Source organism: Rattus rattus, chromosome 15 (assembly GCF_011064425.1).
Source record: "Rattus rattus isolate New Zealand chromosome 15, Rrattus_CSIRO_v1, whole genome shotgun sequence".
NCBI classification, from domain to species: domain Eukaryota; kingdom Metazoa; phylum Chordata; class Mammalia; order Rodentia; family Muridae; genus Rattus; species Rattus rattus.
In genome coordinates, this window is record NC_046168.1 from 72,848,056 (window position 1) to 72,874,990 (window position 26,935).

Here is a 26,935-nt window from a genome sequence, read left to right on the forward strand (position 1 = left end):
GCAGATGAGGAAAAAGGAGAGGAGGGGACTCTTGCTATTAATGTATGTGGAAACGTTCCCCATGTTCTGTTGCCTCTGCTCTCATTTCCACCACACTATAACTGTTTCGGATTTCAGCTTTCAAAAATTACCCCCCCCAAGTTACGTAAAAGAACTATCAAAAGGGGAAAGGAAAGCTGAAATCCTGGAACTAATATTGTCAATGGCTGTTTCAGGCTGTTGCAAATCACTATTTTGGTTAGACATGCTTGTCGCTGGCTAATAAGCATTTTAGAAGCCTGGTAACATAAGTTGATGCAAATTAGATTACGCCCTTCCTGCCCTAACTTCTAGAATGCACAACACATGACTTCATGTTTTCATTATTGAAAAATAAGCTTGCTCAAGTTTCTGGCTCAGATCACACATATTGTATGTCATCACTGAAATTATTAAAAACTCCTTGAGAATGTCTTCAGTAGATTAAGAATTATGATCTCCAAATCAAACTTAATCTAGCTTTTGTCCACAAAGGCACTACAGTTTACCGAGTAGGAAAAATAAAGAACAGTTACCTGCCCCTCTGGTGTGATTAAAATCGCCTTTAATGACTTTGCATGATTTTCCATTGCCGTTACATACGCCACAATGATCTTCCCTGGCTAGAGACCCCAATAAACCATCACAACCAGCTTTCTGTAAGAAAAGAAGGGTGCATATCACAAGTTGAAATATTTCCCAAGGCTTACAGACCCAGCTAGAAAGGACTAAGCACAGTTCTGTACACCTTCCCCAGGTAGCTACCTCCGCACCACTATAAGAGGACCAATGACTCTCCATTCTGTCTTAATGTATCACTGGAGAGTCAGCCATAGAGTTTCAGACCGTTTCTCTAGGTAACACCACCCACTGACACCTAACCTCTATCTAATGACCCCCAATAGAACCCTTTGAGCCATCTACAGACTTCTGGGGATCTTCAGTGAGAATCTGCTCATTCTCTGTAAGGTTGCCTCCTGGGCTAGGACCATTTCTTATACTCCTGCTGCACATCAACATTGTATGGACCAAAGGCTGAATACAGAGTGTATCATCAGTTGGTTGGTCTAAGATTTGACAAAGTTGAATAACAGCCTATAGAGATTGAAATATCCACTCTGTCAAAGTTGGGGCAGATATCCATGAAAAATGCATTACCAACAGTGTAACTTCAGATATCTAGGTCCCATAACAAAATCATAAACACAGAAGAAATACCCAAGAAAGTACACCCCAATGTTAATGTTCCCCGAGAAAGGCAACTTATAAGACATACAAGTTTTCAAAACGGCATTATGAATATCTTCAAAAATACAAAAAGGATGTGAATAATTGCCAGAGTACAAACCATGCAAAGATTTTAAATATAATATGGAGAAAAAAATTCACTGTATTAAAATACCATTTAATAAAAGGATTGAGATTATGAATAAAGCCCAAATGAAATAAAAATTTAAATATAAAGTAAAGTAAGCCAAATTAACTCAGAAGAAATTCTTATTAATAGAATAAGAAGTGGAAAGGAGAATACTGGGGTTTGCAGACAAGGTTGACGAAATGGATCATTCAATCAAAGAAAACAATGAAACTAAAAACATCTTAGAACAGGGCATGCATTAACTGTAGGACACTAAGAATCATAGCTATCAAAAAGGGAGACAGTTCTGGTTAAAGGGCCAGAGACTATTGTCAACAAAATGATAGAAGAAAAATTCCCAGGCTAGGGAAAGAGATGCCTATCAAGTTGGAAGTACACAGAACACCAAATAGATAGGACCACAAAAGAAACTTTTGATGTCATATGGTAACTAAATACTGAATATACAGAAAAAAGACAGGGTCTTCAATGCTTCTGGAAAGGCCAAGACATAGATAGAGGCAGGCCAAATGGAGTAACAACACAACTTTCACTGGAGATTTTAAAAAACCGAAGGGGCTTGGATTATTCTCCAACTTCCTTAAGATTAGAGATTCCTGCACAGACTACTGTGGTCATACTATGCATTATAATCAAAGGAATAAGAAGAACTGTTTTTGTGGTAAAGGCAGGTTAAAAGGAGATACAACAGACCCTACCCTGCAGAAGTAACGGGAAGAAGTACTTTGGACTGAAGAAAGGACGAAGCACGTCCAAGGGATGACAGTAAAAAGAGAACACTGGGTAAGTGAGAAAGAAAGTATAAAGACAAGAAACATCATAAAGTCAACAAAAATGACAGGAATCAATACAGAAGTTTCAATAATACCTTTGAGTTTCAATGGTCTCGCTGTTCTTTTAAAAAGACAAAGAATTCTACAAACTATATCAAAAAACAAAAACAAAAAATCCAATTCAAAAATGGGTTACAGATGTAAATACAGAATTCTCAGTAGCGAAAATTCAAAAGGCTGAGAAACACTTAAAGAAACCTTCAAAATCAGGGATATGCAAATCCAAACTACTTTGGGATTCGATCGTATACCTGTCAGAATGGTTAAGACCAGTAACGCACATGACAGCTCATGCTGGTAAGGATGTGGAAGAAGGGGAACATTCCTCCATTGCTGGTAGGAGTGCAAACTAGAGTCAGTATGGAAATCAGGGTGGCAGTTCCTCAGAAAGGTGGCATAGATCTACTTCAAGATCCAGCTATACCACTCTTGGGTCATAAACTCAAAGGATATCCCGTATTGCCACAAAGGCACATGCTAAACCATGTTCACTGCTGCTCTTTTTATAATAGACAGAAACTGAAAACAACCTAGATGTCCCTCAACAGTTGAATAGATAAAGAAATTGTGGTACATTTTCACGATGGAGTATTAACTCACCTGTTAAAAAAAATGACATAATGAAATTCACTGGCAAATGACTAACACTAAAAAATAAGTCAGATGACCCAAACACAGAAAGACAAGTATCATATGGAGGAGCTTATAATTGAATATTAGCCATCATTAAAAATTATAACCAAGTGATAATCTGCAGACTCAGAGAGGTAAAGAGAAGGGTTGTAGGGGGGATGCATGGATGTCCCTGGGAATGGGAAATAGAACAGATTTAAGAGATGGACTGAGGACAAGTAGGCACAGGAGCAATAGGATCTGGGGAGAAATGAGAGGGAGAGTACAGGGAGAGATGACTAGAATTAAGAGGCCTTTGAGGGTTGAGATGGAAACCTAGTACAGATGAACCTTCCTAAAACATATGATGATGATCCTAGTAGGCTCTCCTAACAATGAGGATAGGGAGTCTCAAATGGTGATCACTCGTCACCAAACAAGACTTCCAATTGCGGGACTGGAATGCATTCAATTGAATTGTTGGCCAACAGAAATCCACAAACAACAGAGGCATCCAAAACAGAGGCATGCTCTCTGCTAACTTACAGCAGGGCCCTATTGCTGACGATAACATATGACTCTATAATCATGGAGAAGTCAGGTTGGTGCCTATATGGAGCCTTCCCCACATACTAGTAGTGTCCTTGGTGCAGATTACTAAAAGACAACTATAAACACCAATTCAGACGCAAAGTCTTTGATGTACATTCTGTTCTGCAGGCAATATATCCTAGGACAATTGTGACATAGAATTGTGAGGTTATTCAATCTCTTATTAAACTGAAGGCTTACTCCATTAGAAGGAAATCAAATGCAACACTGCTTTGGTGACCAAGAACCAGAGACTAGCTAGCCTAAAGACCTAGGATAAAACCAAACACTACTAGTCTGAAATAAATAAATGAATTAATGAATAAATAAATTAATTAATGGACTTATAATGATATTCTGCAATAATCAAAGATCACGGGCTTATCTAGATGTCATCAGAGAAGCTTCCTTGGGTAGATGATTGGAATAGATGAAGACACCCAGAGCCAGATATCATACAGAGAGAGTGTGTGTGTCTAAATGGGACAAATTCCTCCCCTCAGAGTTCAGGAAACACTGGAGGAGGAAAGTGTGTAAGACCCAGAAGAGATAGAGGACACTAGGAGAACAAGGTCCTCTGAATCAACCGGTCAAGGTGCAAGGTCTCTGAACTCACTGAGACAGAGACAAGAAGCACAGGTCTTAGATGGGTTTGCACCAGGCCCTCGATGTATATGTTAGAGCTTTTAGCTTAGTATTTGTATGGGACTCCTGACCATCTGAAGGAGTAGGTCTCAGACTCTTGTGCCTGCTTTTGGGATTCTTTTTCTCCTGTCGGGCTGCTATATCCAACATTCATATAACAATTCTTGCTTTATCTTAATTATATTTCATTTTGGTATGCTTGGTTGTTATCTCCTAGACTTCTAAGTAAAACCAATCAGAAAAGATACAGTAGGTCACGTCATACTGATCAAAGGGACAAGCCATGAAGAAGACATTAAAAACTTTCAAGCACCAAACTTTATAATGCAAATTCTGCTACACATAATGCAATTGATTCACCATAACACATTAATATTGTATAACTTCAACAATGTACACTCACCAAAGGACAGACCATCTGGGGAGACAGAGAAATAGTAAAGGTAAGTGCCATCATAGATCAAATAGATCCAACAGATCCCTACAGAGCATCTCATCAAACACTAGACAATACATGGTTATCTCAGTAGCCCACAGAAACCTCAGCAAACTACAACATATTCTGGGACATGAATAATAAACTGTTCTCTTAACAACTGCAGGAAAATTTAAACAGTCTTTATATTTCATTTAGCATCAACAAAGTAAAAGTAGGTATCCACAGTAATAAAGAAAGAGAAAATATTCAGTCATGGAAATTTAACAACATGGGCTAGATTATTAAAAAATAAAAGCAGAAAGTGAAAACTAGACTAGAATAGTCAAATGAAAATGCAACATACGTAAACCTGCACGATGCAACGAAGGCAGTCTTAAGAGGAAATGTTAGAGCTATAACTGCTTACATACCATAAGGCCTTGGAGAAGCAAAATCAAAATAAATGCAAAAACCATAAACGGGGAGGAACATCCAAGAGTAAAGCATAAATTAATGAATTAAGAATGAAGAAAAAAATCACTTAAAAAGAAGAGATGGTTCTTTGAAAACATGAAGAAGTTTGATCAAAACCTTAGCCAGATTAACAAAAAGAAAGAAGACCCAAATTAATAAAATCGGGGATGAAAAAAAGAGATACTATATCAGACACTACTGAAATCCAGAGAGTGCAGAAGACATTCTTCAAAACTCCCATTTCCAAAAACTGGGAAATCTAAGGAAATGGACAACTCTTTTAATGCTTCTGACATGCTAGAGTAATCCAGGAAGACATAAATATTTAAAGAAATCTATCATGAATAACAAGGTTGAGTCCGCAATAAAAATACTCCAAACCCAAACCAGCCCAGGCGTAGGTGGATTTATTGCAGAGTTCTAGCAGATCTTCAAGGAAGAACTGAAGCTGATGTTTCTCAGACTGCTTCATAAAACAGAAGAGTAAAGAGACTGCTTCCAAATTCTTTTTACAAGCCAGCATTACGCTAACTCCTAAAACTCCTACAGTTGATAAACATGTTCAGCAAAGCAGCAAGAAGAAAAATTATACACAAAAACAAGCCAGCCTACTACATACTTCAAAAAATATCTCAGATTAAATCTTACCAGGGAAGCGAAAGACCTATAACTTTTGGACTATGAAGAAAGAAATTAACATATACACCAAAAGGTATTTGGCTATACCACTCATGGGCATCATGAGTTGGTAGGATTAACACTGTGCTAGTGGTCAGCCTACTGAGAGCAATCCACAGATACAGTACAATCACCATCAAAATTCCAGTGCAATTCATCACAGAAATTAAAAACATAATCTCAAATTTTATACCAAAATACAAAAGACCTAAAATAGATAAATCTGAAAGATAAAAATACTGCTGAGATATTACAAGCCCTAATTTCAAGTTATTCTATAGAGCCACAGGAATCAAAATAGCATGAAGTCAGCATTCAAAGAGACACATCGCTCAATGAAATAAAATTAATAAATCCACACTCCCGCAGACACCTGATCTTCACAAAGAGGCCAAAAATATACATTGGAGAGAATGCAGTACATTCGACCAAAGACTCTGGTCAAACTAGATAGCTACATGTAGAACCATCTTTCTCTCTGTATCAACTCAACCAAAAGTGGATCACTAATCTCAATATAATGAATGACTGATGCTTTAGTCTGTCAAGGGAGAAAGTGGAAGATCACACGTGAAATTACTGGCCCAGGAAAGGCTTTTCCGAACAGGATCTGAATGAAGACTAACAATTAGCAAATGGGTCCTCATGACATAAAAGTTTCTATAGAGCAAATAACACAATCATTCAAGTGAAGAGATAGCATTAAAATTGAGAAACACCAATTATGGATATACCACTCACATAGCCAACACTGGGTTGGTGTTTAGAATATAGAAAGGACTTAAACATAAATGTAAACACTAAGGAAAACTAAACAGTAGTTCGCAAATGGCTGAGGTATACATCAGGGAAATACACATTTAACCTACTTGGGAAGCTCATCTTACTCCAGTCAGAATGGCTACGGTCCTAAGAACAAATCACAACAAACCCTGGCTTGGCTTGGATGTGTAGAGAGAGAACACTTATTTCCTGTAGTGGGAGTGCAAACATGTGCAGCCACTATAGAAATCAGTGTGGGAGTTCCTCAGAAAGCTAGAGTAGCTTGATCATATATAATTCATCTATGTCACTCCTGGGCAGAATGCAAAGGCCTCTACATCCCACTACAGAAACACTAAGTCATCTATGATCAATGCTGCTCTATGTCCAGTAGTCAGGATATTCACGGACAGGGGAATGGGCTAATGACCACGTGGGACATTTATACAATGGAACACTATTTTCCTGTAATGAAAAATGATTTATGCACTTTGCAGTCAATGAATGGGGCTGGGAAGCTGAGTGGGTGTACAAACGTCACATGAGTATTAGCTTGGAACCTTTAGAAATGTGTTTCTCAGTTGAAGGGTCCAGAAAACTGGTCTGGGGCAATGGGAGACTAAGCTTACCAGGGAGCAGGGAAGCAGCTTAGGTTGTATGAACAGGGAATGGAATTCGACTCAGCCATTAAAAATAATGATGCCATGAAATTGTTAGGCAAATGGATTGAACTAGAAAATATCCTGAGTGAGATAACCGAGACACAAAAGAGCATGCATGATATGCACTCACTAATAAATGGATATTAGCCCAAAAGCTTGGAATACCCATGAAACAATTCACAGACCATATGAAGTTCAAGAAGAAGGAAGACCAAAATATGAATACTCCAGTCCTTAGAAGGAAGAACAAAATACACATGGGAGGTAGAGGGTGGGAGGGGAAAGGGAGAGATCATACATGGGAAGAGATGGGAGTGATATACAGAAAAAGCCCATCCAGAGACTGCTCCACCTGGGGATCCAACCCATGTACAGACACCAAACTCAGACACTATTGCGGATGCCAAGGAGTGCTTGCTGACAGGAGTCTAATATGGATGTCTTCTGAGAGGCTCTGCCAGAGCCTGACAAAATACAGAGGCAGATGCTCACAGCCAATCAACCAACCAACCAACCATTGGACTGAGCGTGAGGACCCCATTGGAGGAGTAAGAGAAAGGACTGAAGAAGCTGAAGGGGTTTGCAACCCTATAGGAAGAACAACAATATTAACCAACCAGAATCCCCACCCCCTGCCAGAGCTCCCAGGGACTAAACCACCAACCAAAGAGTACACATGGAGAGACCCATGGCTCCAGCTGCATACGTAGCAGAGGATGGCATTGTCTGACATCAGTAGGAGAGGAGGCCCTTGGTCCTGTGAAGGCCTGATTCCTCAGAGTAGGAGAATGCCAGGGCAGTGAGGTGGGATTGGATGGGTGGGTGGGGAGAAGCACCCTCATAGAAGGAGGAGGGAAGGATGGGATAGGGGGGTTGTAGAGGGGAAACTGGAAAGAGGATAACATCTGAAATGTAAATACATAAAATTTCCAATAAAAAAAGAGTTGATAGGGTGGGGCATGGTTGAGAAGTAACCATCTGGCATGCAGACACCTAGTAGTACAAAAGCTTCCTGAAATACACACTCAAGAACATATAAAAGGAGCTCAAATGGTGTTAGCCTGCAACAGGGGAACACTGCTCTCCCAGATACCACAGGTTAACCAATTAAAAAAAAAAGCCCAGTGACAGGTTAGCGGTACCTGTTTTCAAGATGTTGGTCACTTCGACCCTCTAAATATTACAGTCTATTGCAATTCTTCGGTCATAGAACATGAAGAAATGCAGTTGGTGCCCTAATGGGAATTGCCATCACTACACTCTAGCTTTCACAGTGCATGGGATGCTAAGTATGATACCAGGGAAGTACGGTAATCAACAGTGTTGTACAGCTGGGAAACTGTAGACTGCCGTTCTAGTGGCTTCTCAAAATAACCCCAATGGTTCAATAATGCCAAATTTCTATGGAAGTAATCAACTGCTTTAGGGTTGGATTTTAAGGTCCACGCTGCAAGATATGATTTATCCTTGTCATCATTAACAGGGGAAGAACCTATAGCTGGTAAGTCGTAGGCTCTAAGAGAGAACCTAGTACTATTACTCTGGTAAGTGGGGATAGTGTTTAACCGATCCTTAAGTTCTTATCCTTGTAGCCACGGATTAGTGCATCTTCTAATCCTCATTCAGAAATGGTTCCTTTTTACAGTAGATGTGATGAACAGGCCCACCCCATCCTCTCAAGCTTTGACTACAAGACAAGATGGAAAGAACCAGAGTGGATAACTCTGGGGAAAAAAGGGTTCAGGACATGGCAGGGTAGCTGCACATAGGTGTGCATAACATCTGTGAATGTATAAAATCAAACAAGACAAACCCCAGCATGATTGGCAAAAGTGTTCATGAAGTTCCCCAGTTCCCCACCTGGATGAAGAGTTATGAGCAACTGATAGATGCTCGAGAAGGGAGAAATAGTTCCTTTAGAACTCTGGCCCTTGGGAGGCCAGTAAATGACTCTACCCCCGTGCACAGACTGGTAACACTAGCTGGATGCAGTGAGTTTAAACTGGAAAATGTATGAAAATGGGAGTCGGAATGGCAGGCGGAATAAAGGAGGAACTGGAGAGGAGACAATGTACTGGGAAATTTGATAAAAAATACATTATGTGCACGCACGCGAACCACAATCAATAACAAAAAGGAAACTGAAATCGTGTTTTATAAAGTTGAATTGTTTCCTTCCTCCCTTTATCTAGAATGGGTTATTGTTTAGCTATTATTCAGGTTGAGCTTTATCTCTAAAAGTCAGGTAGCTGAGTGGCAAATTATCAAATTGCCACATTCTGCACTGCAAACACCGCCATAAACTCACGTCAAATAACAAAACTGTCATATAGGGCAAATTGTAGGTTGTGGTGAAAATATTTTTCTTGTAGCAATTATTAAATGATATCTCAATGTAGGGTTTTTGTTTATTGGGTTTTTCGTTGTTGTTGTTGTTGTTGTTTGTCTCATTTTTTTGAGACAGGGTTTCTCTGTGTAGCCGTCATTGTCCTGAAACTCACACTGAAGACCAGAGCTCACACTGAAGACCAGGCTGGCCTTGAACTCAAGAGATTCACCTGTCTCTGCCTGCTGAGTGCTGGGATTAAAGGAGTGTGCTGGCTCAAAGTAGTCTTGAAATAAATATTGAAGACAATAAAATTACTGAAGGAAACAGGACTTATGTTCTTGTCCATGGTGAGTTCCTGCTATGGCGCAGCTGAATTGCAGGGCACAGTGGCCTCAGCTCCTAGTGAAGGGAGCATAAGAACCCACATCCCTGGCAGACACAGGACATGCTAGTTGTTGAAAAGTTCATTTTTACAGTTCCCAGAACCATTCTGACCATAGGAAACTGAGACCATATACCTTTACTATTGTCTTTGAATAAATATTGCCCTCCACTGATACTCAGTAGAAATAATCCTGTTTCCCCAAGTTGAGTTTACACTAGGCAGAATTTAGTCTATCAACACTGCAAGAAAGCCCCTGAGACCCTCCTTAATAGAAAAGGTTTGACAACTAATTCGTGTCAAGTGAACCTTATATATGAGAAACTGTCAAATATAAAGAAAATCAGAATCTAATGCAAGGCTCTGTTACAGACTGGTGTTGACGCTCTTAGGGTATGAGAAGCAAACAGATTATATATATAAAAAATACAGGTAATATGTATTATATATAATATATATCCCTTAGATGTGTGTATATATACATACACACACACACACACACACACACACACACACATTCAGATAAAGCAAAATGTACATGAATGTTGCATAAGGAGGTATGCCTTCCTTGTGTCAGACTGCCCAGCAGTGTCAAGGTCTATGAGCAGCGGTTAATGGAGCGCTTTGATCAGCCAGTCAAGCTTATTTCAAAAGACGTGACCATCAAGGAAAGTGCTTAAAACATAACATATGTGGAGCTCACCTAATAGGAGTCAGGAAAACCTGGGTCCTGACGAAGAAAAAAAAATCTGTATTTTGTGTTTAAAATGGAAAATAAAAAATCCAGGGTAGAAATTAAAGTCTGGCTAGCCTAAGATAATGAAATACTCGAGCACCGGAAACAACAGTCTGTGTAATAACTGGTAGTCTCAGCGTCTTCACAGAAACCGCTGAGTATAAGATGCGTGGCTTAGAATGACAACGCCATTTTACCAGTGGCAGGTACCTTAAACAGCCCTGGGGCATTGGCTGTGAGAACTGATAAGATGATCAGGCCAACCCTTCCTTGTCTTGGCAGCAGCAGAAACTGCACTGAGCTAGACCGGGTTCTAAGCACCCAATCCCATTTCAGAGATCTGTGCTCATCGTATTTAGAATTCCAGAGTCAGTTGTGTGGCTATACACTTTGAGATTAAACACAAAGCAAGCTAATCAAATTCCCCGTTTTCAGGGTGCTGTCAGAATATTCTGCATGTTTTTCATCACTTGATTAAATGATGCATTTGAATTAGAAAAGAAAAAAAACCAATCTCGGCGTATTCTGATGCAGGCAGAAGCCACACCCCGTTTCAGAGAATTCTACTCTAACTATAATAATCAGATACATGGGAGCATTTGTGCAGAATTTCTGCTGGCATCATTTTGACATCTAGCATTGGCCTCTGTAAAGTATCAGAGCTATCCAGCCCTGTGATGTGCAAAGCCTAGCCATCTAGGCTATTATACTTAACACACACAATTAGAAATGCTAATTCTGAAAGAAAGAAATTCACGTTAAGGATACACCAATCAAACATTCATATGTTGTGATGAAAGAAATTACAAGTTTAATTGTATAATAAGTAATTCTGAATGCGGAATACGTATAAAGCAAATTACCACTGGAGGTCGTTCAAGGCCCTGTCCCATTCGGTTGGTGCATGTGACAGTGCTGCACCGCTCAGTGTTAAACTTTACAGCACCACAGCAGTGTAGAGAACGCTGAAACTCTGGACCACTCAAGTTGCATGAGGTTCCGGTTTCTAACTGTAAGTCTACAGCTTAGACCACCTCCATCCAGGCATAGCTTCGGCGTGCCCGGCTGTGCATTTTCTCAGGGGTAGGGCTGGGGGGATCTCTGTGCAGTTTTCAGACTCAGCTAACTCATTTCTCCTGATTTTTAAGAAAATGCATTGGGAATTGCCTAGGGGAATAAATAACAACAAACTAACTCACTAACAAACTAAGGCCTATTGTCCCTTGGGTCAGATTTCCATCCAGGGGCATGAATACACACATACACATGTACACGCGAGGACAGAAAGGTCTCTTTACTCAGACCCAAAGAAGATAACTGTGAAAATGGGACCCATAAGAACTCCTCACGGCGTCAGCGAGCATGTCTCCTTCTGCCCAGTCCCCTCTCCATGTTCACGGTGGCCGTGCTTGGCGCTGACCTTCCTCCGTATTAATCTTCCGGAGGAAGTCTACCCAAGATACTATCAGAAAATCTGTATCAAAATGTGAATGCGTCACTCCTTCTTTAGAAGGGGAACAAGAATACCCTTGGCAGGGAATAGGGAGGCAAAGATTAAAACAGAGGCAGAAGGAACACCCATTCAGAACCTGTCCCACATATGGCCCATACATATACAGCCACCCAATTAGACAAGATGGATGAAGAAAAGAAGTGCAGGCCAACAGGAACCGGATGTAGATCTCTCCTGAGAGACACAGCCAGAATACAGCAAATACAGAGGCGAATGCCAGCAGCAAACCACTGAACTGAGAACGGGACCCCGTTGAAGGAATCAGAGAAAGGACTGAAAGAGCCATTACCCAAAGACTATACATGGACTGACCTGGGCTCCAACCTCATAGGTAGCAATGAGTAGCCTAGTAAGAGCACCAGTGGAAGGGGAAGCCCTTGGTCCTGCCAAGACTGAACCCCCAGTGAACGTAATTGTTGGGGGGAGGGCGGTAATAGGGAGATGATGGGGAGGGGAACACCCATATGGGGGGGGGGATGTTTGCCCGGAAACCGGGAAAGGGAATAACATTCGAAATGTAAATAAGAAATACTCAAGTTAATAAAAAAAATGCCAAAAAAAATAAATAAAAAATAAAGATTAAAAAAAAAAGACTGATGAAAAAGCACACAAGTTCATGTAGACGAATGCTTAAGAGCAAACAAATACAATAACTACTATTAAAAACACAGGATAGATTTGAAAATCGATTGACTCTAGTTTGCTGGTAAGCATTTGAGTATGACGTGTATAACCAACCTTTAATGTCTTCTGACTCCTGTCTCGGGACAGGACAGAGACCTGGAGAACGTTTAAATCTTTGGTCTGGAATGTTTTAACATGTAAGTCTCCCGACTTTAAGATACCTCTGTATGTCTATATCTTAAAGTCGCCGATTCTTCCAGCTGCTTATTGGAATTGTTTTCAAGTTCATCTTTGTGTAGGCGAAGTCGGGGCATTTCAAGTTAAATTTGTCTTACTCGGGATCCCAGTCATGTGCAAACCATCCGAGTCCCCTGAATGTCAGCCCAAAGCTTTTCACCATGTTCTGAAGCTTCCTGGTAGACCCATAGAATGAGTGGAGCGTGTGAAGCCTCCCTCATGGATATCTTACCTGGCACCTGCCATTCGCGCATACATCTAACCCCTGATATCCACAAGAAGTTCCATCCAGCACCTTTTCGGATAGAAGAACGGGCTGTTCTTTTCCAACAGGAGAGCAAAACAAGGCACATGGTTTTTCTGCACATAAAGTGGATAAAAGAGAGAAAATATTTCACCAATAGTTTTTATCTTAAGCTCCATTTCCCACAATGGTTACTGGATAATATATGTCAATGTTAATTGAGCAATACAACATTAAAGTAAATTTATATCAGAAGCTTTCTATATTAGATGACACATTATTTATTTAGAAGCACCCAGTCTCAACCTTATGAAATCTGGCCTCAAATGTTTGTGTGTGTATGTATATGTGTGTATACACACACACATATATTTTATATCTTATTTTTATATATAGTTTATATATAATGTTTATATTTATTATGTTTATATATCATATATTTATTATATAAATGTTTATATTTTATATTATATATATCTCATATACACATATTTTTATTTTCTAGAATAAAACTATAGAAAACATACCAATCATTCTCCTGAAATATATTTGGTACATCCCGAGTTTTCTCTATACCTTTGGGAATGATAGCATTCTTACTCTTAATTCACTTATCTGATTAATATTGATACATAAAGTTTTTTGATATCTCTCACTAATAAATTTTGATTTACAAATATTTGATGTTTTACATACATTCCCAAATAAAAAGTTACCATAGTAGGAGAAGCAACTATCCTCCGACTCTCCATGCTCTGTGTTTTCAGAAATGACAAGTGACTGCATAGGAACTTGGATCAAGAGGCACAAGTGTGAGTGTGTAGTAGGACTCAGTCCCTTCACGGCTGACTGAGAACCGTGTCATGGTGGGAAACACTGATTCAGGGTGAGGAATTCTAGAGCTGCTAGCATTCTTCCTCAGTGCCCTACTGAGCATGAAGCAGGAGGGCTGGATCGCAAATACTTGTCTTTTAGACTCAAAAGTGGCATCTTTTCTTAAAAAAAAATAAGTGTTTCTATTTTGAAGCCGTTTATGGAGAATCTGTGCTACTTGGTGACATCAATGGTACAGATAATGAAACCTGAACCTTCAGGAGACCCTCCATGCTACTCTCTCTCCTGGCTTGACACCAGCCAGCCCTTTACTGCTTATTAAACTTGTAGAAATAGGATGGAAAATAGTTTACAGGCCCTGTCACTGCCCTTATGTCTTCAGGAAAGTTCCACGTGTGCTGAGAGGATTCTATAAATACCAAATAACAGCCAGAGGCATGGAACCCGGTATCGCTTTGCAGAAAGAAGACAGACAGTTAAAAGAGCCTTCAAAACTGAACATTTCAAACAGTTTTCACATGTGGCTTCAGAATGCCACTCCGACCAATTTGGTGGAGTTGGAAATATAGCCTTTACCATGCATGGTTTTGAAATTTCCCTTTAAGATGCCATTAGAAGCCGCAATAAAACTCTGCAAAGTGTTCTCCCACCACAGAGCAAAGTACGCTATTCCCTGACTGCTTGCTGTTTCAGATCATTGGACTTGAAGACAACTGCTATAACGGCAACCCCTTAAAAGTGGTCTATGTAATTCTCTTTCTAGAGTTTTCTTTGAGGACAGAGGCAAGCCAGATACATGGGTTGAAAGGACTTAGTCCTCGTGAAAATTCCACTCATATTCCAAACAGAAAGTCTGGTGGAAAAAATCTTTGTGTTTTTCTGTTTGTAAAATGTTGTCAATACAGTCTCCATAATTTAACTTTATAGATGCCATAGATCTTTGATTCACTATCTTTATTCCTAGGGAATACCCTGGAGAGTGCTACACCAAGGTAGGTGATCCCTGAAACATACATGAAGATGCTATGACTTGATTTAAAGGAACAGCGCTCGCCAAGATGCACAAAGTGCATGGCCAGCATCAGAGTGTCAGCATGCATACATAATGCAAACACTAGAACACAAAAAAACAGAAATTGCTTTACTTTATAATAAGCAATGCTCAATACCTCGATGAGATCCTATATCCAGCTATCATTTTATGGTTATAGATCATAAAAAAACAAAGAGATATAGCCAGTATATTCTATGGTTTATTATGTAAGATTATAATATTATCATGGTTTATTAAAAATTTGGACTTACGGAATCATATATTTCATTAGCTTCCAGAGGATGAGATGAAGGATAGTTATTGTGTGTTTTATTAATCACACACATCGATAAACTCAATTGATCCATATTGCAAAGGGATTAAAAATAAGCGATTCAAAGCCACAATGAGACAGCACCTTGCTCTAGCAAGAAGGACCATTATCCAAGAGTCTAAAGACAGCTAGTGTTGAATTGAATGAGGAGAAAAGGTCACTTTTATACTTGGTTGGTGGTGTGTTGTCAGGCTGCTTAGTGAAAAATTAAATAAGCTTCCACATGATCCAGCAAGCAGACTATTTCAAAGGAAACGTAAGTCACTATTAAACCGAGGGTTCACAGTGTTCTACTCACTGCGGCAGTATTTACAAAGATCAAGAAATGGAAATCAACTAAAGGATGTATCAAAGGCTGGGTAGATAAGGGCAATGTGTTCCATATGCTAAGAAGAATGGATTCCTGTCATTTTGAGGAAAAAAAAGAACGGATGGAACTTGCGATGATCATGGAATGTTGCACAATCGTGGCAAGGAAGGCAAAATATCACATGACCTCATTCAGACTTGAATATTATAAAGTCTTTCTCATAGACGTTGAGTACAGAGTGGTGGTTACCAGAGTCTAGGAGACAGAGAGGATGCACAGAGAAAGTCTGCCAGTGAGCGCTAAGGGATTCTGGTGTGCTGCTGCTGCCCACAGGCTGTCGTGTGAGAACAGGGTGAGGCACACATGTCCTGTCAGGAGAGTAACACCTCAGTCTAGCACAAAGAAATGATAAATGTGGAAGGAGAGAAATATGTTTAATTTGATCACTGTGCAGTAGTATAAAAATATTGGTGGTGTGTATACAAATATAAAATATTCTGTCTTATAGATTATTAATAAATTTAGTATTAAAACGCTTAGCTATTGGTTGTGTAAATAGTACATATCGTTAGAAGTCAGGCTTTCATTCATAATAATTTATTCTACATGTTTTTTTTTTTTGACTAAGGGTCTGTACCCATTTTGTACCCACCGCTGTTTACTGCTTTGTTATTTTGGTGGTAGGTTTTTGTTGTTGTTATTGTTCGTTTTGTTTGTCTTTTTGTATGCTTGTGTACAAAGCTGAGTTAAAAGACCCCTGAGCCAATGCCATGTAAGCTATTAGACTAAAGGAAACATGGGAAATCACAGTCCATTGTGACAAGGAGAGGAAGTAAAGGTAACCCTGGCTCTATGGAGTCATAGAAGCCACTGTCCTGCAAGCCCACATTCAGTGTTCTTGAGGACTGTTACCCTTTCTAACTTAACACTGAAGTTTTAGTTCTCAGTTTCACGTAATTAAGGATTTACTTCAGCTGGTAAAACTAGTTTGGAAACGACCCACGTACTTCTCAGTTAGGATCCTCAAAGGCTGCTTGTAGCTGTAGTAAAATACACACTTAAACCAGAGTGCACTGATAACCATGTGCAAATCTGTCATTTTATCAAATCTGTTTGTGTGCTCTCACAGCTAAGATACTGACCATGCCATCAGTTCTCTCATGCCTCTCCTGCCACACCACTCACCACCACTACCACTCCTAGTCCCCGGCACCAACCATTTATTTTCATTCCTGTAATTTTTGCCACTTCAAACTGTTATTTCTATGGATCACAGTGTAGCACATGGCCTTATGTGGCTGACATTTGTGTGTGTGTGTGTGTGTGTGTGTGTTTGACATTTTTTCTTCCATGGCACCCATTCATCGAGTTTTCTATCTGCCAATAGTACTGGCTGCATAGTATTCCATTGTTCAAGCATTCAACGTCTACATTGCTCGCTGCACGTTCAACTATTTTAGAGATTTCCAAACCACTCTTCAGAGTGGCTGCACCAGTTTGTGTTTTGATCAACGATGTTAGACATATCATCTATCTTTAAACGTTTGCCAGCACACGATATATTCACTATATTTTTATTTGAGTTATTCCAATGTATATTTATTCATTGTTCACAACAATACTAAAATGGACACGTTTAGTTCTGTGGTTGTCATATGCCTGTAAAGTGAGAAAAAAATGAAGTCTATAAATGATTTTAAGTCAATCTGTAAAATAACATAAGCACTGTAAAACAACTTGCACTCAGCTGGTGGCCATACCTTCGTCGAAGACTGCTTGCCACTGAAGTGCATGCTTTGGGTACGAAGTTCTAACACTATAGGCCTGACATTGCCAGTCTCTGAATCCAGGCAAACCTGCAGGACAAGGTGGATTCTCACATATTCTGTATTGTTTTCTGGGGCCATTACAATCCCTTGCTTCAGAACCTAGCCTAGAAAAAGAGTACAGATAATAAATTTCACCTTTTCCCAACAAGTACCAACTTTTAAAAGTGAAAACCATCTTATTTATAAAATATCCTATTAGACTGCTTCTTTAAAAGCATATAAATGGCCAAGGAGAGTGGGGCATTCATAGGCATATTTTTTTCAAAAAAAAATGAAACATTTTTTCAATGCAAAAATTATCTTTTAAAATCCATGAATGATGAAACCGATTTTAGATAAAACAGAAGACAAAATTCCAAGGCAGAACTCAGTGCAACGTGTAATGTCTGACTTCCTCATCCATTGGTTGCTTCTGGGGATTATTAAGTTCATATCTTCAGAAAATTCAGAAGCTTTCCAGCAGCATATAACTGAACTGTGTCCCTGAGCTCCACAAAGGCAAACTGAGTAGAACCCCATGCTCCCCTATGCACTCCACAGATGCAATAGCCATGAACAAGAGGGTCTGTTAATGACCCTCAGCTGTACATGAGCCCAGCATGGACTTTTGTTCCTTCTCTTTTTGCTTTGTGTTTTTTGTTTTGTTTTTGTTTTACTTTTAGCTTTTATCATCACTAACTTTGCTCTCATTCTTTTTCTTCAGTTCCAGCATCCTCTTGCCTTCCTCCTAGCCCTTCTACTGTTTACTTGACTCTTCCAATGTCCCAGCATCCTCTTGCCTTCCTCCTAGCCCTTCTACTGTTTCCTTGACTCCTCCAATATCCCAGCATCCTCTTGCCTTCCTCCTAGCCCTTCTACTGTTTACTCATCTAATGTTCGTCCTGCTCACTGAAGTACATTTCTTTTGACTTACTCATGGACATTGTCTTTTTGTAGACTTAATTACTCTTTGTTAGGAAGCCTGATCACTCTTTGCTTCTTAAAGGAGACGTTTTATTTTGGGTAAACAATTTGAGGCAGTAGTACAGTTGTACCAGTTTTGTTTGTTGTCCATTAGGATTTACAGGTGGTAAAGACTTTGTTATTTCAAAACTGATGACCAAACGCCCTCCCCCAAGCCAGGAGCTGTGACTTTACCCAGGACACTTGCGCTCTCGACTGCTGACCCCAGAACCGCAGCTTCGACTACAGGAACTCCATGTGCTCCACTCTCCAGCCAAGTGCTCGGGTGCAGGGGTCCTGCGGGTGCATTCTCCAGCCTTACACCACTATTCCAAAAGTCATGTCTTAGGTGAACAAATCAGGGCACAACTGAAAATCATTTACTGGTCTACACAGTCACTGGAATTAATGCAAGTCAGTTAGGGCTATGGCAGCCCAAGTACGAAATAGGAAGACTGCAAAAGACAAAAGTTAGTTGGCACTTCCAATATTAAGCCCAATCTTGTGGATCTGGTGTCAATAACAGTCATGTGAAAACAGTACTCAGAGATTGGCTACTACAGGGCAGAAAATCCAGTACTATAGGGAGAAAGAGAGGAAGCAGTGGAGAGGAGGCCTGAGGTTTAAACGCAGAAGAAAAAAGCTAACACATTCTGTGAAACTAATTAAAAGAGGAAAACAAACAAACAAACAAACAAACAAACCCCAAACAAAAACAGATTCCAAAGCAGCCATGTATAGGTATGAACAAACATCGATAATTCTCCTTCGGTTGCTAGGCTGAAGGAGACATTTCAGCAAACTGAAGAGAGTTCTCCCTAGCACTATCAAGCAAGCTTTCATATGAAAGTCAAGTTGTTTGAAAGACTGAGCAACTGGATTACAGAAATTTGCATTTCCCTTTCAAATTCTGTACCTAATCTAATAACTTTTACTGGGAAGCGTTGCCCTAAGAATGAAGGGACGCACATGGTCTGTGTTTATTTCCCAGTCACGTGTGTTTTACATGAAGTTAAACCTATAGCCATGAGAGGGGTCGCTTCTATGGTCTTTGAAGAATGACAGGATAGGTAGACAAGAGTAGTCATTTTTATGGTTATTGAGGAATGATCAGTTGGGTAGCCAGAAAATTAATCACATAAATGATAAACACGGGGAAAAGGTGCAAAGTCTTGACATACCATGAATGAAATGTTAGAAAATTTGGACCATTTAGATCAACAATTATAAAATTAGCAAAGCTGCAAAAGTTGATCCTTCTGGCCCTGGAGGGTTTGCTGTGGCAAAGGGCATCAAGATTTGAAAGAATTTTGAAGAAAGTACAGAAATGTTCCGAGTCTCTTCTTGTTAGGTCCAATGTGCAAAAGAATCCTTTTCAGCATCAAGACTGTTTTGCAGAGGTTGAATGTGGCACAGAGCACAATGCAGAAGGATTTCTTAGATACACACAGTTACCATAATAACCATAATAGCTCATTAAAGCTATCGTCACAATTCTGGGAATGGGTTTTCACAAAGCAAAGCTTCATTCACTTGGATCTTAATGTCTTGATTTAATTTTTTTTTTTTTTACTATTTTAGGAGGAAACAACTTAGAAAACAATACATCATATAGCTTACATTCAACTGACATCTATTTAAGCCAGTGGTTCTCAACCTTCCTAAATACTGGGACCATGATGTTGTGATGAGACATACTCATATTTTCTTTGCAATAACTTTGTTTGTTTTGAATTGCGATAATAATGTATGCACTTTCCAATGGTCCTAAGTGAGTCCTGTGAAAGGTTTAGCAACACACAGGTTGAGAATTGCTGATATAAGCATAACTAATCACTTCCTGAATACTTGTGTTATGACAGAACTTTAATTCAAACTCTTTTAGATTTAATATGCTTTAAGTTTCATCTTGAGAAGTAACGTAGCTATGTCAGTATTGCAGGCGTGTTAATAAGTAAATTATAGTTTTACGGGAATATTCAATCTGAAAAAAGGGCAAGTGTGGACAATGTAAATACATATATATTACATACTAGCTTTGAACACTCAATAATGTTATGCCAGCCATGGAAAAATACCAGCATAAAACCTGTCAAACTTGAGTTGGTCACCCTGTTTGGCCTGCTTGAAGGGTGTTTACTTTTCCCTGGGTACATATCACAGATCCTTGCCCATTTAACAACAAGCTGGCTCTGACTGGCTGTGCGAGAGTTCATAGCAGGCCGGAAGTCTTCTGAAAAGTGCTATGATTTAGCCTGTCTATAATTTAAACTAGATCACATCTGGCACATGAAGAAAAATGGAAACAGATATGCAAGCCAGCCTGCACATACGAACTGGTGATATTTAAAGAAACTGTAACATGATAGCTAAAGTTCGTCACCTTGGAGACAACCAGGTCTCGGCATGAAAGGCGAAAGGCCCGCCTTTGCATCTTGTAGGTTGTGTTTTCTGGTGTTAGGAAAAGGGTAAATTTTGCTTAAATTATCAGACAATAAGTCACTGTATAAAGGACCTGGAGAGATGGCTCAGTGGTTAAGAGCACTGACTGTTCTTCCAAAGGTCCTGAGTTCAATTCTCAGTAACTACACGGTGGCTCACAATGATCTGTAACAGGATCAGATAGATGTCCTCTGGGGTGTCTGAAAACTGCAACAGTGTACTCATACATAAAACAAGTTAATTTTTTTTAAAAAAAAAATACTATATAAATCATTCCTAGTGGCACGTTCCATAAATTTAATACCAATCATTTGTTACTTCTAACCTCAAGAAATAAATGCTATACTTGGTTTAAAGACTCAAAAAATATCTTATCTACAATCTTAGTTTGCTTGACCAAAAGATTAACAGACTGTATATTATTTATGACTTCCATGGCAGGATGTGCCCTAAAATGTCTGGTTGTGTTTCTGCATTGTTCACAGGGACCTGCCTAGGAGGTTAGGAAAATAGGGTTGGGGGTGTGACAAGAAGGTGTCAAAGCAGTGGGACCATCCTCTCAGCTATGGAAATGACCCTCCAGCTCACGCTATGGAAATGGGGGAGGGGAAAGGCAGACCGGAGCTCAGTGCAGATAGACCTGGTGATTGCCAGGGTGTGGAAGTCTTCAGTGTTTCCAGTGGAGAATGACCACATTGATCTCAAATGTCTCAATTCAGGAAGGTAAAGGACTAGATTACAGTGAATCCTTCCATGTGGCCTAGTGCAAAGTTGCTGGGTAAGCCTCCTTTCTTCTCCTTTGATTCTGAGCAAATTCTGTGAATGAAAGAAAACCCACCCCCTTGCTAGTTTGTACTAAACAATGTATGTAGTCATTGTTAAGAAAAAAAGAGGTGGCTTCTTTAACTTTGTAAAATGCTACCTAAAACAGCATATTAAAGTCCACCTTCAAAATCATTTGACTAGGAGAACTGTCAGGGGCCTCATCAGACTCAATAGCATACCTTAGAGGGAGCACACTTTTACCACTTCATACTCATCACCATGGCATAGCAAACTTTAAAAATCCCCCACTTGGTTTCTTGTTTTTGTACCATATACCAAGCTAATACCATTTGGAGTGAGCGGAATTGCTACCAAAGACATTTAAGGATGCGCGGTAATGTAACAAGGTTGACAGTTTTCTGAAGTATGGCTCCTACAGTATCTGGGACACATGAGCACTGAAGAACACACAGGGCCCAGGAAATGGGGTGGCTCATTACGCACTTGCAAATGCGAAGTGGTAGGAACCTGCAGAAGAATATCATTAGCGTTATCAAGGGGCAGGGAGAGAAAACATCTTACCTCTGATGAGTAATTATAGCTTTGGCTGAAAGAACAAATTTACTTTAGGGATCTCAAGACTGTAAATTATTCCTCATGATATAAGAAGAAAACTATTACAGTGAAAATATTTACAATTCAGACTATAAAAATGAAGCAGTGAAGAAGACAAGTGACTTCTGTGATGTCGGAAAGCTCCCGGCGGGATGATCAGGCATAACTCTGTGACTCCGCATCAGTGTATTTACATGAAGAAAATTATTGCCCTTACAGAGTTTTATGATTCAAGCACTAAGTTACTCAGGTTAATGGCATAAGATGCTCCCGATAAACACATATTGTTGAACTCCTGTGTGTGATTCGAAAAAAATAAAAAATAAAACAGGCCCCGATCTTCATCTTCCGATTAATCTCATAGAAAAAGATTCTGCACGATCTATAAACACCTGACTGATATTTCACAGAAGTGTCCTCCAGGAGGCCACTCTCTTATTGAAAGTGATAAAACACTTCTCATGGCTTCCAAGGCCTGTCTCTTTAAATTAAGGAAACCATAGAAGCTCAGGCCTATATTGATTTGCCATTGGTTCATAAATCTTATCCATCAACTCTTCTTCCATTACAAATGGTTAAGAATCTGTTTTTGAGAACTTAATATTTACATAATACAATGAAATATGCCCATATCCACCCCCTTCCCCTCCTCCAGCTCCCCCACACCCTCGTAAGCATGTCCTCCTCCCAGCTTCCTGTGTTCTTGAGTCTCTCTTTTTTCACTCTTTTTTTTTTTGCTTTCTTATATTTTATTTTTATTTATTTTTTTTATTTTCTTGGATGACCCATCAGTGTGGTACCATTCATGCCAAAAATCTAAATGGCCATATCTTCACAAAAAAAATGTTCTCCCACGTCTACTAACAGTCCACTGTTAATAATACTTCACCAAGGAGTGGGGCCTGAATAAAATAGTTAATTCTTTATAACATTTGCAGATTATTTTCTATTGGTGTAAAACATGTTATGTGCACGCAGGCACATCTACAGGCAGACTGTGCTTTTCTGGAACCTCAGGGGCATTATGGGATACCTGTTTTTCCGACACAACTGTTCAAATGCTTCAGGGGTGACATCATATTATTAATATGAGACTGCTCCAGGTTTTGGATGTTAGCAATAAACTAGTGCTATCAAATTTCTATTTTATGAAATAATGTGATGAATGCTGATATTAAAAAATTTGAACATTTAAAAGAAATGGATGAAATTCTAGATACATATGACCTACCGAAATCAAACCAAGATAAAGCGAATAATTTTAAAAAATCTCCTCCAAAACAAAACAAAATAAACAAAAACTACAGAAAAAAAAACCCTCAGGTCCAGACAATTACAGTGCAGTATTCTACCAGACCTTCAAAAAAGAACTAACATTAAAATCCTCAAATAATTGCATATAGTAGAAAAGAATCACTTCTGAATCATTGTGTAGCTAGTATAAATCCCATACCAAAACCCAGACAAATACAACACAACCACAAAAAGAAAATTATTGGCCAGGTTCTGTGATAGCTGAACTCTTGAGAAAAAAAAATACAAAATTAAAAGAATTTATCAGTGCCCAGAGAAATTCTATCACAATGCTACTATCTATATTAATTTCATTTCTGTGTATTTGACTAATAAAACACCATGAGTTCACTTTGGGAGGAAAGTAGTATTTCTCCCTAACTGTAAGCATTCTAGTGATCAACGTGAAGGAAAAAAAAATACACACCTTGGTAATAACAAAACAACATCCACATGAAAAGATAAAAATGACAATTAAAGGTAGATTTAAATATTAAGATTTTAACATGCTGACTGATACTAAGACGGGTGTGTTTGCAGTTGTCAGGAGAAAATTGCATTCCGGTCAGTGCATGCAACATTCCTGCTTATTCTGGACAATGTAAGGCACTCACCTTGCCAGGGTCGCAGTCAGTCCCATCCATCGGTGGGTCAAGCTTGGTCCTGCACTCTGTGTCCCCCTCCACTCTGCACCACAGACCAGTGCAGATAACGCGCTGCAAATAGGGCATGGCGTCAGAAGGGGAATGGCAGGCCATAGCTTTGAGATTAGGTCAGTGCGTTCAGTTGTTGTGAAGCAATAAAAATGAATTTGAATGAAAATATGTTTTGCTTTTCCTGGTGTTAAATATAAACACGGATTATTTATAGGGAATAGACAACTTTGTATGTTACCATAGAAATTCTGTTTAATTTTAATTTCAATTTTAAAAAAATCTCTTGGTAATTGTGGAAGGATACATAAAATGATGTAGCAAATAACAGAAAAATCAGGTTGAAAGAATAAAATTTTGGTTTTCATTTTTCTACTTTTGCTGCATGCATGAGTCATGGCCTTGACCATGCTAGATAGGCAATCCACCACTGAGCACTTGCCCAAGCCTTACGGATTTCTGCCTGGGTTCCCCATTCAGCTCCCCTTTCTTTTTTTTTGTTTTTATTATACACTGTATAATTTATTATTTAAAGATTTATTTATTTATTGTACACCAGAAGAGGGCACCAGATCTTATTACAGATGGTTGTGAGCCACCATGTGGTTGCTGGGATTTGAACTCAGGACCTCTGGAAGAGCAATCGGTGCTCTTAACCACTGAGCCATCTCTCCAGCCCTCAGCACCCCTTTCTTAACACCTTTTCATGCACATACCTTTCTTTATGCTTAGACCTCACAATTAATGCACACAGTCTTGACCCATACATAATTCTATAGAAATATCTGTCAACCATTATCAGTCAATTTTTACTGATATATGAATACATATCAGAACTTTGGAAAGTAAAACTTCCAGTGAGAAGTTAAAAGTAATGGTATGTAGCTAGACAAGGTGCGAATAAAATAATTCTTAGAAAATGGAGGGAATAGGAAGAGTCTCAGGGGAAGGCCAGGAAAACATTAAAAGACTGAAGAAACTGAGGGAGAGAGATCACCTCTTATCTTTCTAATGTGAAACCTGTGGGATTAGCACTTAGCCACATTCATTCATTCATTCATTCATTTTGTTTTCTACTAAAGAGTAGGATTTCAAGTCTTCTTTCCATGGACCTCCCTCCAGCTGTATCCCAGATGCCGCCCTGTTCTCCCTTTCTCTCACCTTACCCTAATTTTCTTTTATAGATTTGAGGCCCTCTGTGTTGGGTGGCTCGTGATCAATTCACTAAGAATACATAGGTCGCTCTTCACAAAGACACACAGAACTTCCCTCTGGTGCATAGCCATGTTGAGTGTGAACTCACTCTCTTCCCTCCCAGCTTTCTACTTTCCTACTCCCAATCTGGAAGTCCCTAATAAAATATCAGTAATGTGGAAACACCTCTTTCTGCACATGGATTGGCGGGATGACTGCTGGGAAAATGGCTGTTTTAAGCAATCTACAATAAATTCAAAGCAACCTCCTTGTAAATGTCAATTCAGTACAATAATCACAGACACAGAAAAGTCTTCACAATTCAATTGGAAGATTATGAATGGAAAAGGCTGCTGAGGAACGAGAGTGAAGAAACAGAGGAAGAGGGTAATTAACACTGTATACTGCCTGTGCACATGTAATAAATATATGTAGCTTTTATTCCAAAGGAATTGGGAAAGACCCAGATAGGACTAAAGATTTCACGTAAATAGGAAAAGAGGTACTCATGCATACACGGCTGATAAGTAAAAAGTTATTTCCAGGGGCTTACTCAGAAGATTGTGTACAGACTGAATGACCCCAGATTGAGCATAACATATAATTGGAATTACTAAATATACTGGCAGACATATCTAAGCTAATACTTCAAACAAAGTCATTATGAATCTAATGCTAACTCTTCAGAACTCCTAAACTGTTATTTTGCTGTGTTTAGGATTTAAACTTATGAACTCTCTGTAATTTTCTAAACTTCTAGTATACTGGGAGAAAGGTCAAATTTGTTTATTCCTTCTTCTTCTGTCAAAAAATATCCTCACAACAAAATATTTTGTGCAAATATATCTTCATTTATTTCGAATATGGTTTATCCCAGCCCTTGTGTAGATCTGTCCCAAAAATTCATCTAGGAAACTGCTTTAAGACTCTGAATAATCTTGCTGCTTGTGATGCCTTAGGTTCCGGAAAACCCCCAAGTGCTGTTTATAGATTCATTTATACAAATCTCAGGCTTTATAATTCTGGTTCCTAAACATTTTACCCTCTCACATTCTTCTTAAGATGTATTTTTCCATTGTAATTAAACAGTCAAATGCTGTATTCCCACCAAAGGACGGCTTTACCTCCACTCAAGGAAGTTCATTTGTGTTCAAATAAAAAGAAATTTACTTAGATTCTTCAGTTAACAGAGGGCACATCTTCTACAGGCTCACCGCAGCGCTGACCACTGTTGGTGGTCCAAATTCTGACCTTCAGCCATTAGCACTTAGCTCTTCAAAACAGCAGTGTTCTAATCCATTCCCACTGGGAGCACTGAGAACATACAGGGCAAAGCTAGCAGCTTTTCAAGATAAGCATAACCGGGTGTAATAAATGACACAGACGAGATCTCTCAGATACTCTGTGTTCCACTGGTCTAGAGTTCTATGTTAAGTCACCTATAGTCTCCATCTTCTGAAGAATGCCAGTTCACTTCAGGCTGACCTCTCCAGAGCAAGTGAAGAATTGGTACAGCCGGCTTTAACCTCTGGAAGTGGAATGTGTCCGGTGGATG

General features: G+C 39.3%; 1 protein-coding gene across 1 annotated transcript in view; it reads right to left on the bottom strand.

Annotated features, from left to right (window-relative positions):
* The window catches only part of Adamts19 (ADAM metallopeptidase with thrombospondin type 1 motif 19), a 190,854-nt gene that overhangs the window by 62,993 nt on the left and 100,926 nt on the right, over positions 1 to 26,935 (bottom strand). The window contains exons 11-15 of the mRNA XM_032886036.1: positions 24,148 to 24,249; positions 18,614 to 18,744; positions 17,408 to 17,580; positions 13,125 to 13,252; positions 555 to 675 (exon numbers count right to left, since the gene is read on the bottom strand). Coding sequence (XP_032741927.1) covers positions 555 to 675; positions 13,125 to 13,252; positions 17,408 to 17,580; positions 18,614 to 18,744; positions 24,148 to 24,249 — 655 coding nt within the window. The remainder of the gene's footprint in view (positions 1 to 554; positions 676 to 13,124; positions 13,253 to 17,407; positions 17,581 to 18,613; positions 18,745 to 24,147; positions 24,250 to 26,935) is intronic.